This window comes from Elgaria multicarinata, chromosome 2, assembly GCF_023053635.1.
Source record: "Elgaria multicarinata webbii isolate HBS135686 ecotype San Diego chromosome 2, rElgMul1.1.pri, whole genome shotgun sequence".
In the NCBI taxonomy this organism is placed as follows: Eukaryota; Metazoa; Chordata; class Lepidosauria; order Squamata; family Anguidae; genus Elgaria; species Elgaria multicarinata.
In genome coordinates this window covers 308,291-327,322 of record NC_086172.1, presented here as the reverse complement: position 1 = coordinate 327,322, position 19,032 = coordinate 308,291, and the positions used below count along the sequence as shown (strand labels likewise).

Here is a 19,032-nt window from a genome sequence, read left to right as displayed (position 1 = left end):
CGAGGTCCATGCCAGTCTCTGACCTCGGTACGAGAAACCACACACCCTGCCACCTCATAACTGGCATGGTTCTCTTTGTGCCGGCTTCTTCTCCACACTTGGTAACAGAGCATGGAGAGGGAGAAAAAGGGGGGTATTCCCAGGGTGTAAGAGGAAAGTTAGAGGAATACAAAAAGATAAAATTATCATGGTTTGGGAGAATAGCGTTGATAAAAATGAGGATTTTACCAAAAATTAATTTTTTGTTTAGAATGTTACCAATTAAGATATTGGAAAAGGAAATAAAGAGCTGGCAAATTATGGTTAACAATTTTTGTAATGGAGATAGAAAAGCAAGAATTAATAAGAAAATATGGTACAAAATGCAGAGAACAGGAGGATTAGGGCTCCCAAACATTAAATTATATTATGTAGCAAATCAGTTGAGATATGTAATAGAGGGTATAATAGGAATAGGAGATTTAAACTGGTTAGAGGAAAAAAAGGGGAAAGGGTTAGATTGGAAGTTAGAAAATATATTCTTTAAGGGGCATAATTCAAAGTGCAGGAGGGGAATTGAGAACCCTCTTTTAAAGAATGTGTTAGAAATATGGCGAATATATAAAAGGAAATTGGTTCCAGTCATTTCCCCAATAATGGGAAAATGACTCCCAGTAATGAGGGAGTTTTCTGAAAATTTAAAAGACAGATTGGTAAAGAAATTAAAAGATGAGAAAGTACTTAAAATAAGAGATTAGATGGAGAAGATGGGAACTAAGGAAGAAATAAAAGAAAAATTAAAAGGGGGAAATATATCATGGTTCAATTGTATCCAAATGGAACAATGGACCAAAAAATGGCTAAAGTGTTAGATCAATGTTCTTTTCACCCAAGGACGAGATCCAAACAGCCCTTAAGCACGACTCCACCATTCCAGCAACAGAGGGTTCAAAAGCGCTTTATTGATTAGTAATCAAGGCCTGGTCTCTTCAAAGGGAGCAATCAGACAAAAGACATAGGGAACATGGTACAGTATTAAAGCTAACAAAAGGATAATAGAGATTGCAGAAAGAATATTAAATTTGAGGATTTGATCTTACAAAAAGAGAAAGAAAAAGAAAAAGAAGAAAATAAATCGATAAAAGGATTAATGAGTGAAATATATAAGATATTATTGGAAATGGAAACTCAATAAGATTCTGTTAGGATTGTATGGGAAACAGATTTGAATGAGAAAATAGAGCAACAGGACTGGGGGAGGATATGGAAACAAAGAGTGTTGAAAAATATGTCTGTAAGGATAAAAGAAAATTATTATAAGATAATTTGGAGGTGGTATTTAACTCCAATAAAATTAAACTTAAATAAAGAGAACTCGATACTTTGTTGGAGAGGATGTCAGGAGAAAGGAACGTATATACATTCCTTTCTAACTCTAGTTAGTGTGGAATTGTGAACATGTACAAGAATTATGGAAAATGGTGTATAGAGAAATAAATGAAATAACTGGAATGGATTTAGAAGAAACACCAAGTGTAGCATTACTATCAATGTATGGAAATCTTAAATGTAATCAGATGGAAAAAGAATTAATAACAAACCTGTTAACAGCTGCAAGGTTAATGATATCCAGAAATTGGAAGGTTCAAGGAGATTATGATATAGAAGATTGGTATAAAGAAATATGGGATATTGCTATAAATGATAAATTAACATGTAATATTAGATTTAGAAGGGGGATAATAAAAAAACATGATTTTGAAGAGATATGGAAATTGTTCCTAGAACATGTATTGTTAAAAGGGAGAGGAACACCGCCAGAAGATTCAATGCAATTTTGGAAACTAGAATAAGATCCTGAGGGTGGAGGGCACTTATTAATGTGAGTTAGTTAAGAAGTAGAATGTATAGCTAAGAAATAAGAGGAATGTTATGTTTGTATATGATTTATTATTTAACAACAACACATAATAAATCATATACAAACATAACATTCCTCTTATTTCTTAGCTATACATTCTACTTCTTAACTAACTCACATTATATTAAAAATTATATTAAAATTATATTAAATTATATTTAAAAAAAGTGGGGGGAAAGGGGAGTGTTCCCAGAGTGGGGAAGGGAGGAGACCATGGGAGCTTCTTTACACAGCTCTCTATGTGTGGTGCAGCCCTCCCCTCTCCCACTTCAAAGCTCCCCAGCTAGATGCTCCATCCATCCATCCATCCTGCCTTGGACAGTCGGTAGTTCGGGGGCTTATGGGTTTCTCCTGATCGAGTCGCCTCCTTAAAGTACAAGACTGAATGCCTTTCTTTTAGTATTTAAGCATGCAATCAACAGAACATGATGAATGTGGGGAAAGTTGTATTGTATTATTTAGAATGAAATTTTTGTTTTTAGACCTCATCACTTAAAGAAAAATACCATTCCTTGATAGTGTGTTTTCAGTTATGATGTCAATGCTCAAATACTTGTGGTGGAAATTACAGAGAGGATATTTAGCAAAATGTCCTTTCTTTTACTTATCAAGAGCTGCTTCAGACATGGCTTAAGCAGTTCCCTTGCCGCCTGGAAGCAAATTTTATGGGTGTCTTTCCATACAATTACCCACTTTCATTAAATGGGTCCTCTAAGTGTCAACATAATTTTGACCAGGGTTTGGACAATTATGGAACCATGAGAGAGTATCTCTGTCTAAGAAAGATTTTCTACATTGAAAGGTTTTGCCAGAAAACGATATTTATTCCTCAGCTTTAGAGCCTATTTGGATATTTGGGAAGGATAAATAGTGCACTCTTCATACTACTATGCTACCACAGAATGCACATGCAAAACCACTTGTTTGAAAATGCCTCCACATTTCAAGCTCCCTTCATTTAGAAAGTTTACATACCTTGGTAAGTGAGCTTTCTGGGTACAGGGAGATCATAGAATCATAAAATAGCAGAGTTGGAAGGGACCTACAAGGCCATCGAGTCCAACCCCCTGCTCAATGCAGGAATCCACCCTAAAGCATCCCTGACAGATGGTTGTCCAGCTGCCTCTTGAAGGCCTCTAGTGTGGGAGAGGCCACAACCTCACCAGGCAACTGATTCCATTGTTGTACTGCTCTAACATTCAGGAAGTTTTTCCTGATGTCCAGCTGGAATCTGGCTTCCTTTAACTTGAGCCCGTTATTCCGTGTCCTGCACTCTGGGAGGATCGAGAAGAGATCCTGGCCCTCCTCTGTGTGACAACCTTTTAAGTATTTGAAGAGTGCTATCATGTCTCCCCTCAATCTTCTCTTCTCCAGGCTAAACATGCCCAGTTCTTTCAGTCTCTCTTCATAGGGCTTTGTTTCCAGACCCCTGATCATCCTGGTTTCCCTCCTCTGAACACGCTTCAGCTTGTCTGCGTCCTTCTTGAATTGTGGTGCCCAGAACTGGACGCAATACTCTAGATGAGGCCTAACCAGGGCTGAATAGAGAGGAACCAGTACCTCATGTGATTTGGAAGCTATACTTCTATTAATGCAGCCCAGAATAGCATTGGCCTTTCTTGCAGCCATATCGTACTGTTGGCTCATATTCAGCTTGCGATCTACAACAATTCCAAGATCCTTCTTGTTTGTAGTATTGCTGAGCCAAGTATCCCCCATCTTGTAACTGTGCCTTTGGTTTCTATTTCCTAAATGTAGAACTTGGCATTTATCCCTATTAAATTTCATCCTGTTGTTTTCAGCCCAGCACTCCAGCCTATCAAGATCACTTTGAAGTTTGTTTCTGTCTTCCAGGATATTAGCTATCCCACCCAATTTGGTGTCATCTGCAAATTTGATCAGCGTTCCCTGCACCTCCTCGTCCAAATCATTAATAAAAATGTTGAAGAGCACTGGGCCCAGGACTGAGCCCTGCGGTACCCCACTCGTTGCCTCTCCCCAGTTTGGGAAGGTTCCATTAATAAGTACTCTTTGAGTCGAATTCTGTAGCCAACTGTGAATCCACCTAATAGTTGTTCCATCTAGCCCGCTTTTAGTTAGTTTGTTAATCAGAATATCATGGGGCACTTTGTCAAAAGCTTTGCTGAAGTCAAGTTATATGACATCCACAGCATTCCCACAGTCCACAAGGGAGGTTATCCTATCAAAAAATAAGATCAAATTAGTCTGACAGGATTTGTTCATAACAAATCCATGTTGGCATCTAGTGATCACCGAATTGATTTCAAGGTGTTTACAGATTGACTTCTTTATAAACTGCTCCAGAATTTTCCCAGGGATGGATGTCAGACTGGCTGGTCTGTAGTTCCCAGGTTCCTCCTTTTTGCCCTTTTTGAAGATAGAGACAATGTTAGCCCTCCTCCAGTCGTACGTCACCTCACCCATCTTCCATGATTTTGCAAAGAAAATAGACAAAGGTTCTGAGAGTTCTTCCGCTAGCTCCTTCATTACTCTAGGATGCAGTTCATCGGGCCCTGGAGATTTGAACTCATTCAAGGAAATTAGGTGTTCTTTGACCATTTGTTTATCAATCCCAAACTGCAATCCTGCCCCCTCAACTTCTACTTCACTTTCTCCAGGGGGGTCATAGACCCTCTTTTGGGAGAAGACTGAGGCAAAGTAGGAATTGAGCACTTCAGCCTTTTCCCAGAGTTCCCGTAACTGCCACTTTATCCACTAAGTCATCCCTATTGGTCAATATCAAATCAAGGATTGCCGATCCTCTAGTTCCTTCCCCCACTTTCTGTAGGAGAAAGTTATCACCCACACATGTCAGGAATTTCTTGGAAGTGCCGCTTTTGGCAGAATTTGTCTCCCAACAGATATCAGGGTAATTGAAGTCCCCCATCACTACTACATCACACTTCCTTGAAACACTGGCAATTTGTTTCTCAAAAGTTTCATCCTCGTCTTCTCCTTGATTGAGTGGTTGGTAGTAGACTCCGATTATCATGTTCTTTTTATTCCTTGCCCCATTTATTTTAATCCAGATGCTCTCGATGGGGCTCCCGGTCTGATTCGCCTGTATTTCTGTGCAGGGATAGATATTTTTAACATACAACTCCACTTCCCTTTCTATTTCTTTTGTTCTTTTTGAACAAGTTATATCCTTCAATTGCTATATTCCAGTCATGGGAGTCATCCCACCAAGTTTCAGTTATACCTATTAAGTAAGTCGTATTTGCCTTTATGTAATAAGAGTTCAAGTTCATTCTGTTTGTTTCCCATGCTCTGGGCATTAGTATATAGACATCGAAGACCATGTGTTTTATAGTCTGGCTTTGTTCCTACATTGTTGCGGACACTATTTTGGTGCACTATTGGAGCTGTTCTCTGTACTGTGGTGCATTGGCCTTCATCCATTGTTGCATCAAAGTTTATGTCTCCCGCCCCATAAGATTCAGTTTAAAGCCCTCCTGAACAAGTTCTTCATGCTGTGGCTGAACACATTCTTTCCAGTCCTTGTGAGGTGCAACCCATCCCTTGCCAGCAGTTCATCTTCCAAGTAGGGTAGCCTGTGGTCCCAGAATCCAAAACTCTCACGTCGGCACCTCCTTCGTAGCCAGTCGTTCATCCAGAGTATTTTTCTTTCCCTTTCTAATCCTCTTCCTAGAACCAGGAGGATGGATAAAAAAACTACCCTGGGCCCCAAAGTTCTTCAGTTTCCTTCCCAGAGCTTCAAAGTCTGAAATGATTTCTTCGTAGCTCTGCTTGGCGACATAATTTGTTCCCACATGGATGAGAAGAAAGGGGTATTTGTCCATGGGCTTTATGAGCTTCGGTAACCCTTCAGTCACATCTCTAATCTGTGCTTCAGGGAGACAGCACGCCTGGCGAGTCCATGGGTCTTCACGACATACTTGGGTTTCAATCCCACGCAACAGGGAGTCTCCCACAACGACTATTCTTCTCTTCTTCTTGGTTGATCTACCTTCTGCCTCTTGTTCATTGTTGCACAGTGTCTCCTGTACTTCTTCCTCTGCAAACTGTCCTTCAGTCTCATCCTCCAGTAGCTGAAAGCGGTTGCTTAACTCTAATGGTTCCACCGGTGCAGAATGCCTTCTAGTTCTTCTGCTCCTAACTGTCACTCTTTTCCAGGGAGTTTCCTCTTCATTGATTTTCCTCCCCTCAGCATACTCCACTTCTGCTTCAGCTGTCTGTTGCTCTTCAATCTCATGTGCTTCTTGTTGCTGTTGTAGTTCCACCATTTGCTCTAAGAACTTCTCGTCTTCTCTTATTCCTTGGAGGGTGGACACTCGCTGCTCAAATCCTCTCACTTTTTCTTCCAAAAGTGGTGGATGGTATGAGGAGGGACACTGTTAAACAAACAATCCCTCATATGCATTCTGAGATGATATAATTGCAGGGAGGATTATATAATCATCCCTTAAACATTTCAATAGGCACTTGGTTTCATTAGTACTGTCTTGATGTGCACTGTCTGTTCATAAAGGGTGGTAATCCAGTGCTTCATGAATCACTGGAAATATACAGTTCTTCGTTATTTCATAACCATGGGGACAAAAATTGCCAAAGAATTTTTTATTTCTCACTTGAATATATGGCACTAAAACTGAAGGCTTTAGGGCGAGGGGTACTCTTAATAATATTTTAGTTTTATTTTATAAAGCTTTTAATGATTCTGAAACTGAATGTAATTTCAGGGACCTCCAGGTGAACCTGGATTAACTGGAAGCCTGGGCGCAAAAGGAGAACCTGGAGATGTTTTCTTTGATTCTGATTTAAAAGGTGATAAAGGAAATCCTGGTTCCCCTGGTCTTCCAGGTGTCCCTGGTAGAGAAGGAAGACCAGGGCGAGATGGTCTTCCAGGTGCTCCAGGTCCCAAAGGTACATCGGTAGGTATATGTCTACATTTGTCCATAGTCGTTTCTACTTTATTAATTTAAGGGGATTATGTCACATGATCTTAGTGCATTTCTCCTCTATTCTTTCTGTATGTCTGATATCAACATTCCATTCACTCAGGTGCTCTTGCAAGTAAATCGAATGAGAAATATTTGTACATACGACTAATTTATAATATTTACTTGGTAGCTAATTAGCTCCATAGCTTATTAGCTCCATAGAGTTTTGGTGAGCTTGCATCATATTCAGATGTTGATCTGAGTTCAAATTCTTCTCATGTTATAATCTCAAGAATGGAACTGATACATTGTATTTATTTTATTGTCTGGTGCCAATATTCTTTTCAAGGAAGAGTAAAGTCTTCAGTCTGAGTGGGCCACCAAGACACCTTGCAGACTGACTTTTAGTGGCTCAATTCATCTTTCAGTGGTATATTAGGGTTTCAGTTAAGACTGAGGTTAGGGTTAGATTTGAGGAGGCATGGCACTCCAATGGGGAACCAGGGATGTGGAAGAGCCTAGAAGCTCTTAGGACTCGCCCCTTGAATCAGCACTCAAGCACTGTTGGGAGAAACAAGTATTGTTGTACAAATTCCTCCGCAGCTCGCAAATAAACGCAAGCGTGAGTTGTTATTATTATTACTATTATTTATTTATTTTGAATCTTCAATGCAGTTTATTTAGAGAAGTTCTTCAAAAACAAAACAACCAGGCTTGTAGCAGCAAATTATAACAAAGCAATTGTCTCACCATAAATCAAAGTAACCATAACAGCTTTACTGTTCTCCTTGACAAAAGTTGGCTTTGCATCAAAACAGCATACTCCTTTCTCTGGCAGCGGCAGCAGCATACCCTCAAACCTCCACTGGCTGACTGCATATTGCTGTGAAAGAGTGAGCCTTTAACTCCCTTCACTCAAACACCAACAGGTGTGCTGAGCTTGCAAGTCTCAGTCAATAATCTAACCTTAATTACTGTTAAGGTTAACTTGAAAACCTGACAAGCACATGGTGCCTCTGAATAGGCAACCTCTTGGATTTACTTGAGGTCTCTTCCTCCTTGCCTTGGTCTCCCCTTCCACTACACTCCCCCTTCCAAACTCCTATTTGTATCTGACCCATACTCAGTGAAGAATAGCTATGAGTCTTATAAATATATCTGCATGTGGAAACTACTGATGGCTGAACACCCCACTCCCACCTGGCTCATATTGGATTGCCTCTGAAATAAGGGCTATTTTAAATGATCCCCATTTCAAAACAGAGAAGCAACCTCTATCTGGGCATCCTATACAATTTGCAGTATAAGGGGAACATTGCCAACAGATTCTCCAGTTCCACAAGGACAAAGTTGTTTACTGAGCAGAATATTGCTGAATCGGTCAGTTAGCAAAATAGAGGGTGGTGCGTTAAAGGAAGTGAACAGAAATGGTCTCCTGTATTTGAAAACAGTTAATGTATTCAAGTATGAACACTCTATCAATTCCATAATTTGAAAGCAAAAACAACAAAGAATCTTGCTGACTTTATAAACTAACAAATGCATAAGCTTTTGTGGATCCAGCCCACTTATCAAAAGCACAAGATTACTTGAGGCTAGTGGAAAACAAGACTTATCAGCTGCAATTCTCAAATACTGAAAGCCTCAGTCTATGAACCACTGTGAAAATTACCAAATAATTTTGGTAATTATGGCCTTCTTTAGGTCATAATTACCAAAAACCTTAAGGGAGAAACTCATAACCACTGACTGACAAAGGAATCAGAGAGCAATAAGTGAATGTAACTAGAGAAGGCAATAGAAAAATGAAAATATAGCCACCAGTTATGCATTTCTCTAAGTTTTGCATTCAACTGATTATATACCCACTTCCAATTATATAGCCACATTTCCCACCCCAGGTGGTAAACCAAAAATACTTTTAAGGAAGCTATATTCATAGAATCATAGAATAGCAGAGTTGGAAGGGGCCTACAAGGCCATCGAGTCCAACTCCCTGCTCAATGCAGGAATCCACCCTAAAGCATCCCTGACAGATGGTTGTCCAGCTGCCTCTTGAATGCCTCTAGTGTGGGAGAGCCCACAACCTCCCTATTCAACCCTTTCCATTTAGTCAGAAATCCACATGGGAATGCCAAAGGTAAGATGAGCCAAAGACTTGGCATTATAAACCTCAATAGTGTAAAATATAAAATGGCTACCTAGAAAACTGCCAGATAAATTATATCTTATTAGGAGTCCAGTGTGGACAGAATCCTCCTGTGTTGTTTAGCATAAAGTTTAGTCTACTGTCAATGGAAGATATTACTAGACTTCTGGAAACCCCAATATAGTAAGAAGGTTTATTTTTGATGTGTTTGTTGAAGAGGTTATATTTTCCTTGTTTCTGTAAAATTAGGGAACAATTGGGTTAAAAGGAGAACGTGGCCTCCCTGGAATTAGCGGTTTTCCTGGAACCCGTGGAGATAGAGGTTTTCCAGGTCCCACAGGAATTGGACCTGCTGGGCCACCTGGTGATAAAGGGGACAAAGGTATTTCCGGAATCCCTGGCACACCAGGACTTCCAGGTAAAGTCACTATTTGCAGTTACTTTTTTTTTTTTAAGGTTAATGATTCCTATACATCCAGAGAAAAACTGCAAAAAAAACAGAAGTGGCAGTACAATGGGTTTTAATTTGTTCCTGTAATATGATGATTATGTGATTTTCATGTGAGTCAAAAGGACAACATACTGTGAGACCTGGCCTTTTGTTACAGAATGATAGACAAAACATTGTGGTGTTAGAAACAAGTAAGGCAACAGGGGATTTTTTGCATGGGGTTGCTCTAAGAAGCAAAGAAAAGGGTGTGTTTATGGCTTTTGAGTTGTGTTTGTGACTTTTTTGAAGTCCCTCTCTTGGTTTGCTTAGGCTGTTGAGTCACCTGACTCAGCCTGCTATTGTGTGTGTATGTATTATGCTGAGGCTTAAAAGGTACATATATGGAGGAGTACTTAGTTGGAGGAGTGCACAGACTATCCCAAACAACAAAAACAGCTTCTTTGTTTAAGTTTGGAGCAAGGAGATGATCAAGGAAGGGGTAGGTCCCCTTCTTAGGGAAGACAGTGAGACGTTAACAGGTGAGAGAGAAGTCACAACATCAGTCTTCTACCAAAAGGCAAGTTGTGTTCAACCTAGGAGAAATTAGACCACATGATATAAGGAATGATGTATAAGTCATGGAAGGTAAGGAGATGAATAGAGAACACCTAGCTACTTTAAATCAGATCAAGTCTCAAAGGTCTGATGAACTACACTTGCAGGTTATTACAGAGCTGCTGCAAACTTCAATTTTTTAAAAAAATAAATAAGATGCTGGATGATTGAAAGTGGGTAAATGCTGTCCCCACCTTCAAAAAAAAGGGGTGAATCCTGGAAACTGCAGACATCAATACCAGCCAAAATTCTAGAACACATTCTTGAGTTGTTGGTCTGTGAGCATCTAGAAAATAACACATTGATTATTAGGAGCCAATATGGGTTCATCAGGAATAAGTTGTGCCAGACCAACTTTTTCCCTTTTTTTGATTGAGTCAGTAGTCTGGTAGATTATGGGAATGCTGTGGACATAGTTTTTCTTGACTTCAGATACACATTTTACTAGGTTTCCCATGATATCTTTGTTGACAAAATGCTAAAATGTTGGTTGGACAGTATTATTGTTAATTGGCTGTTAAATGCTGGTTGAGCAACCATATTCGACAAGTATTCTTTAATGGCTCTGCATCAACCTTAGAATCATAGAGTATTAGAGTTGGAAAGGGCCTATAATGCCATCAGTCCAACCCCCTGCTCAGTGCATGAATCCACCTTAAAACATGCCTGAAAGACGGCTGTCCAGCTGCATCTTGAATGTCTCCAGTGTGGGAAAGCCCACTAGCTTCCCTAGGTAATTATTCCATTGTTGTATTTATTTATTTATTTATTTATTACATTTCTATACCGCCCAATAGCTGGAGCTCTCTGGATGGTTCACAAAAAAACATACTTTACATTCAAAGTATAAAACAACTGTATAAAACCATAATATAAAATACAATATAAAAGCTCAACCAGATAAAAACAGCAGCAATGCAAAATTACAAATTTAAAACACCAAGTTAAAATTTATTTATAGACTGTTAAAATGCTGGGAGAATAAAAAGGTCTTCACCTGGCGTCTAACAGCTCTAACAGTACTGCTCTAACAGTCAGGAAGTTTTTCCTGATGTCCAACTGGAATCTGGCTTCCTGTAACTTGAGCCCATTATTCCGTGTCCTGCACTCTGTGATGATTGAGAAGAGATCCTGGCCCTACTCTGTGTGACAACCTTTTAAGTACTTGAAGAGTGTTATCATGTCTCCCCTCAGTCTTCGCATCTCAGGGCTAAACATGTCTAGTTCTTTCAGTCTCCTCATAGGAGTTTGTTTTCAGACCCCTGGTCATCCTCATTGCCCTCCTCTGAACCCTCTCCAATTTGTCTGCATCATTCTTGAACTGTGGTGACCAGAACTGGATGCAGCATTCAAAATGAGGTATAGAACTTTGCACTTATCCCTATTAAATTTAATTTTGTTGCTTTTAGCCCAGTGCTCCAGCCTGTCAAGATCACATTGAATTTTGTTACTGTCTAAAATGGTGTTAGCTATCCCACTCAATTTTGTGTCATCTGCAAATCTGATAAGCAGCCTCTTTTCCCCTGCAAAGGAGCCGGTGCACAACAAGAAGACCTGAGGAAAACACCTGGGAAGGTTCTTTAGATGGTGCTGTGATCCTCTAATTTCACTTCTGGATGCTGTCAAAGATTTTAAGTCTCTGGCAGTCGCTGGCAGCCCCCCTCTACGCTTCAAGGTCAAAATAACAATTTTACCTTCTCTGCTGCAACGTTCTGGTGTGGAAGGAGTAAAGGGCATTTGCCCGAAGACACAAGTAAGCGTTACTACAGGTCTTAGCGTGAAGCTTTCGCCTGGGTGTGTGTGAAGAAATGTGGAAAGGTGGAATGTCAAAAAGTTGAAGACCCCATATTATGCACTGCGAGAGAGAGGCCTGACGCGTGGGAAAAATCAGCCCGAGCCACATTTGAGCTAATTTGTTTTGACTTAATAATGGTGTGCTACTATTAAAGAAGTTTAAACAACCCTGGTAGTAGGGGGTTGCAATCAGTCTTAACTATAATCCATACTCCATAACCTATAATCTAAAACTTACTGATCTGGATTTAAAGGAAAATTATTTTCAGCTGGGAAAATCAGGGCATTTACCAACACGCCCATTACCATCCTACTACAAACTTACTTCCAATTAACACGTAAGGCAGGAAACATTTACGCTCCAAGGAATGCGGAAGAATTGAAGTCTTTGAGCCCTGATCAAAGCTTGAGAGTGTTAAAGAGAGTTTGTTGAGAGTTTGTTGAACAGTCCTCAAAATAGTTGCTGATTGTTACGGCAACCAAGAGCAGAAGGAGCATCGAGCCAAGGGAAACTCACACCCACGGGATTTATGGTACAAGGGTTATGACTGTGTTTAAATTGTTTTAATTCGCCCTTAAACTACCTCTGTTTAAACTGAGGGATTAACCATGTTAAAGTTGTAAAGAGTAACTGTTCTGGAAACTAGTACTATATTCAGATGACAGTTTTTAAGGGTTGTGCAGTTAGAGTTAATTTTAACAAATTTTAACATAATAAATTTTAAGGTGTTTTTAATTGTTTTATTTTTGAGTGATAATTGGTTTTAAAGTGTCAAAATCACTGGATATGGTTCTGACAAGGCAGGGTTGTAAATCCTTGGGTATCCTCTCCCCAACAGTGCTTGACTTACCACCAAGAAAGAGACAAACGAAAATATCCTTTTTTCACTCAAAGGTTGAGCAGAAAAAGGTAACAAAAAGGGAGAACGAAACAGGTAGCAATGCCCCTAAGGGCTTGGATTGGTCACTAGATAACACATGGAATAAACTGGAATTATCAATGGAGATTGGGGGGCAAAATCTAGCATGGGAGTTAGCTGAAGAGGACAGCCTAACGGCCAAGTCTTCCATAAACTTAGGATTTAGGGGGAACCCGGTGCGGACCCATTTGACATGGGAAAGCCCCTCGGCCAACAAGTTAGGCAGTAAACATGGTCATAGACAGGATTTCACACCCCCGCAATTAAAGTCTATGTGCCCCTGGGACTCAAGTCATCATGAGGGGATCGTACAAATCGAACCTGTCAAGGGCGATAAGGCACCTCCAAAAGTCATCGATAGCCCCAATAAAGAGGTAATAGACTTGCTAGAAATAGATACACGCCCACAGGAAGAGCTGCCCAAGGAGAGTCTGTCACCTAAGTGGAATAGTTATCCTAGTGATAGTACAGCAGAACTTCTAGCTAAATATTGCTTCCTGAACGGGGAATCATGCACTAAAACCTTCTTAGAATTGAGTAAAATAAAGCAAGAAATAATTGGCCTGAAAGGCCAAGTGGATTTTTTGATAGATCTAATTAAATCTAAGGTTCTAGCTGCTGGTTCAAAGACAATACCTGTAGAGAAGGAGGGATCGTACTCAGATCTGGAGCTCTCAGCAGATGAGGCGCCGTCATGCCTAAATGAAATCGCTCCTCTGCTACCCTATTTGGACTTCATAGCAGAAGAGTTAGGGGTACAGGCTGAGAAGACAGACATAAAGGTTACCTCTGACTGGAAAAAATTAGGGAAGAAGTGTCGAAAGAATAGGCAAGGTTTAGGCAAAGGGAAGAAAATCCCAAAAGGGAGGAAAAGGATTGGGGGTAAAAAAGGGCTACGTAAAGGATCAGGTTGAGAGTAGGCAAGCACAAGTGAATAAGGATATCACAAAGAAGAAAGGAAAGGGCTTAAATTACAACCCACTATTCAAATTATTGGATGAGAAACAGGAAAGTAACAAGAAAGGTGACAGAAATAGCCTAAAAAAGGATACCAGTGGAAAGGATAAACAAGGAAAGTGCCAGAGGGAAGAGTCGTACAGGATACAAAATAGTTCATCTCAAACAGAACCTATAGTAGTAGACAATGTTGATAAACAGGCACTAAATAACATGACCAGTGTGCCGCGAGGAAAAATCCAGTCTACCCTACTTTTAATGAGGAATCAGTTAGTCTTCACAAACCTCCCTATGATTCCTGCTTGTTCCCCTTATTTAAATGAAGCAGATCATTTATCCACATTATGTGGCAGTTGGGCCTCAACTTACTAAGAGTGACAGACGTAATAAAGATCGATTGTCTTTCCTCATCACGCTCAAGCAGCAGAGTGCTGGCCACATTTATGGATGTATCTACAACCGATTACATATTAAAAAGACATGTAATGACATGTCTGGCGGAGGAACAGGCCGGTTTCCGCCAAGGGAGGAGCACTATTGACCAATGCTTTGTGCTCAACCACTTGATCCACAAATATCGGAGTCAACCCAGAGGAAGTCTGTACGTGGCCTTTGTGGACTTCACTTCCGCCTTTGACCTTGTTGATAGAGATCGCCTCTGGGACAAACTTTCAAGGTCAAGCATAGACAGACGACTCCTGTTTTTGCTGCAAAAACTGCACTCACAAACGGACTCAAGAGTGAGGATTGGCCCATCTGGGACCCTCTCTGACAAAATTATCATCAGAAGAGGAGTCAGGCAGGGCTGTCTACTCGCCCCTTTTTTGTTCAACTATTATGTGAACAATCTGGTGTCCGAGCTAACAGCTCTGGACTATTTTCCTCCCTCTATTGGCCCCAAGAAGGTCCAGGCGCTCCTTTACGCAGATGATATGGCCCTTTTATCTATTACTCAGGTCGGCCTGAGGAGACTGTTGAATAGATTAGGCACGATCTGTAAAAAGGAAAAATTAGTAATCAACTATTCTAAAACCAAGGTTGTAGTCTTCTCTAGGAGAAATCGCGTGCACAGATGGCTCTTGGATGGCCAGCAGATAGAACAATGCATGAGTTTTAAATATCTGGGAATATACTTATCCTTTAATGGGGGTTGGAAAACCCAAGTGGAGGCAGCTAAATACTCAGCTATAAGATCAGCTAAAGCAATATTATCATATGGAAGACACAAAGGTGGCTCCTTGGTTGCCCCTACCCTGAAGCTTTTTGTAGCCAAAGTTCTCCCACAACTATTGTATGGGGCAGAATTATGGGGTCAAGACTCTATTTCATCAGTAGAGACTGTACAGAACATGGTGTTGAAGGAATTGTTAGCTCTTCCAGTAGGGGTTCCCGCTGCCTTATTAAGAATGGAGGTGGATTTGCCCTCCTTCAAGTCAAGAATCCACAAGAGTATTATACTTTATGGGAAAAAGTTAATGACTCTAAATGAAAATAACTTAGCTAAACAATGTTTCAATGAACAGTTGAAAAAGGGTGGATGGGCACATAACTGGTTAACTTTGTCCCAGCTCTATGCCAATGAGGTGCAGGAGCTGCTAGCAAATAACAAAAAGAGTATTGGAGATAGAATCTATGAGGCTGATGCCCAAGGAAACGCAATAGCTAGTCAATTACAGGCCTTCTCTCCATGGTTTAGTCTTATTAAGAAAGAACAGTACTTTTCACAATATTTGCTTGACCTATCGTTTCCTGCCCTAAGAAAGGCCTTTACTGCCCTTCGTTTTCAGACAATGCCCTCTGCTTTCTTGGAGGGGAAGTATAAAAAAGTCCCCCATGCCCAGCGGATCTGTTTTTGTGGTTCGGGGGAGATCGAAGACCTAGCGCATTATCTTCTGCGTTGCCCTCTGTACAAAGAAATCAGGGAGCATTTTATAAAGGAACTATTGTTAGCAAGAGCGGGTTGGCACACTAGAGACATTATCTGCGATCTGATAGTAAAGCAATCACAATTAAGGTTTGCTGCTGCAGCCCAAAAAATCAGAAATAACTTTCTTAACAAAGTCTGCGTAGATTGTAAGGGGGACCATTTGATTTAATAGTTTTGTATAAACTATCATCAGAGATCCCACCTATCTGATAGTGCCAGATATTGACTGCCAGCATTTTAGGTTATAATGTAATCACTGAAATTATCCTCGTGACTTTGGCATGTATGTCACCATTGTGATAGCAAAGGGTGGGTGCTGCAGACAAATGGAGCACCCCTAGAGTGACCCACTGACTGACTCCTTGGTTGAGAAAGGATTGTAGCTCAAATATTTTGAATATTTTAAATAATGTGTGTTGCTATATGTGAGCAATTCTGCATTTTGTAATGGTCTTTGTGCTATAAACAAATAAACTATTCATATAGAAATCTGATAAGCATTCCCTGCACTTCCTCTTCCATCTAGACCAACTTTAACTACTTTATCATGAGGCACTTTGTCAAAACCTTTGCTGAAGTCAATATATATTGTGTCCACAGCATTCTCACATTCCACAGTTACCTGATCAAAAATGAGATCAGATTATTTTCAAGGTGCTTACAGATTGACTTCATTATAATCTGCTCCAAAAATTTCCCAGGGATGAATGTCAGACTAAGGCCTTAGGTAGACCTAAGGTTTATCCCAGGCAAATGGAGGGGTTGGCCCTGCCTGCTCCTGGGATCCCCTGTGTGTCAATTATTATTATTATTATTATTATTATTATTATTATTATTATTATTATTATAGCACCATCAATGTACATGGTGCTGTACAGAGTAAAACAATAAAATAGCAAAACCCTGCCGCATAAGCTTACATTCTAATAAAGTCATAATAAAACAATAAGAAGGGGAAGAGAATGCACCAAACAGGCACAGGGTAGAGTAAAACTAACAGTATAAAAGTCAGAACAAAATCAAGTTTTAAAAGCTTTAGAAAAAAGAAAAGTTTTTAGCTGAGCTTTAAAAGCTGTGATTGAACTTGTAGTTCTCAAATGTTCTGGAAGAGCGTTCCAGGCGTAAGGGGCAGCGGAAGAAAATGGACGAAGCCGAGCAAGGGCAGGTGAGAAACATGGCAGAGGAGCAAAGAGCACGAGTGGGGCAATAGTGTGAGATGACAGAGGAAAGATAGGAAGGAGCTAGACAGTGAAAAGCTTTGTAGGTCAACAGGAGAAGTTTATATTGGATTCTGAGGTGAATTGGAAGCCAATGAAGAGATTTCAGAAGTGGAGTAACATGGTCAGAGCGGCGAGCCAAGAAAATGATCTTAGCAGCAGAGTGGTGAACAGAAACCAACGAATTGATGTGCATTTAGATGCACATGGATAATCCCAGGACAATCCTGGGATATAGGCCTGGTCTAGCCATGGCCTAAGTGGTCTGTAGTTCCCAGGTGCCTCCTTTTGCCCCCTTTTGAAGATAGGGATAACGTTAGCCCTCCTCTAGTCATCTGGCACTTTACCCGAATTCCATGATTTCACAAAGATAATAGACAGTGGTTCTTCTGCCAGCTCCTTCATTACACTTGGATGCAGTTCATCGGGCCCTGGAGATCTGAACTCATTCAAAGAAATTAGGTGTTCCTTAACCATTTGTTTATCAATCTAAAGCTGCAATCCTGCCCCTTCAGCTTAAACTTTATGTTTGCCAGGTGGGTCATAAACCAAAGACCATAGATTGAGACCCAATGTCAGAGACTGCCTGCCCTAGTCACAAAGCACCTGATCCAACAACCAAACCCCATGTGCCTAGTCACCAAGAAGTGAAAATCACAAGTGCTCCACAAAGGGCAGGAGGCTACAGAACCTTGGAGCTTTTCAGGATCAGGACAAAATTTCATGCCCAGCTCAGGAGGCAGTAGTCAGGAGGCACTTGATATTCCCAGAAAACCCAGCGTTCTGCCTCTTTTGCACACAATGGAGAAAGTTTGGGGTTTTTTAAATACTATATTGACCTCGTGATCTAACGCAATGTCACGGAGTTGCTATTTTCACCCATTCGCTTATGCACAGATGCGCACTTTAGTGAATGGGCTGGGGGCAGTAAAAGCACTTTTTCCCCCTTCTTTTTTGGCAGTGCATAGGCAGAGCTTTTCTTGGCAATGCTTTAGAGATATGTCAGGGTGCCACTTTTAACATTTAGAATGACAGAGAGGTTAATTAACCCATCGTGGTTTATCGTGTGGTCCAACCCCAATCTAAATTACTTTTCTCATAGCATACAAAGGTCCATTCCTGTTTCAATTAATTGTTGTTGTTGTTGTTGTTGTTGTGTTTTTTAATTTTTATTTGTTACATTACATTAAGATAAAACAACAGTGCACCCATCACTGGGGCCAACTACACCTTCATCCCTTTTCCCAAAATTGTAATATCTCTTGTACAGGTGTACATCCTTTCCCTCTTAACAATACAAATTCTAAAAACAGTTTCCATATATTCTCAAATTCATTATAATTACACCTTCCTTTTTCTACTTTGATATTACATGTTAGTTTATCATTGATAGCTATATCCCATACTTCTTTATACCATTCCTCAAGATGATATTCACTTTGTATCTTCCATTTCCTAGCTATTATTAATCTTGCTGCTGTTAATAAGTTCATAAACAAATCCTTAATAGCTTGTATGCAGTTTACCTCATCATATATTGACAACAGTGCTATGCTTGGGGATAACTGTAGACTTATTCCAGTTATCTCTTTTATCTTTTTATACACCAATTGCCAGAATTTTTGTACACATTTACATGCCCACCACATCTGAACGTAAGTGCCAACCTCCTGACATCCTCTCCAACATAATATTGAATATTTTTTCTCCATTTGATTTAATTTAACTGGTGTTAAGTACCAATGCCATACCAATTTATAAAAGTTTACTTTTATCCTTACTGATAAGATTTTCAAATTCCGTGCTTTCCATGTCTTATTCCAGCGCTGATTACTTATTTGAATTTTAATATCATTTTCCCATACCAATTTATAACCATCTTCTTGATCCTCTCTTGCCATCAATATTCTATAAATTTCACTCGTTATTCCCTTTGTAATCAAAATCTCTTCTTTCTCTTGTCTTTGTGCTATCATTTTTTCAAAACTCATATACTCTCTAAGTTGTTTATTTTATTTTCTCCACGTCTTTGCTCATTGTTCTAACTGCATATAGTTAAACCATGACATCTTTCCCCCATCAATATTTCTTTTATTTGATCTAACTCCTCTATTTTAACCACCCTTTCCAACCTGTTTATATTCCGTTCCTTTAATGCCTTCCCTATCACCTTTTTAAAATTTACTGGAAAATCCTCC

The 19,032-nt window shown here is 40.0% G+C and overlaps 1 protein-coding gene across 1 annotated transcript in view; it reads left to right on the top strand.

Moving 5' to 3' along the window:
- LOC134391978 (collagen alpha-1(IV) chain-like) overlaps window positions 1-19,032 on the top strand; it is a 185,857-nt gene that overhangs the window by 43,797 nt on the left and 123,028 nt on the right. The window contains exons 17-18 of the mRNA XM_063115900.1: window positions 6,625-6,816; window positions 9,224-9,392. Of these exons, the coding sequence (XP_062971970.1) occupies window positions 6,625-6,816; window positions 9,224-9,392 (361 nt within the window). The remainder of the gene's footprint in view (window positions 1-6,624; window positions 6,817-9,223; window positions 9,393-19,032) is intronic.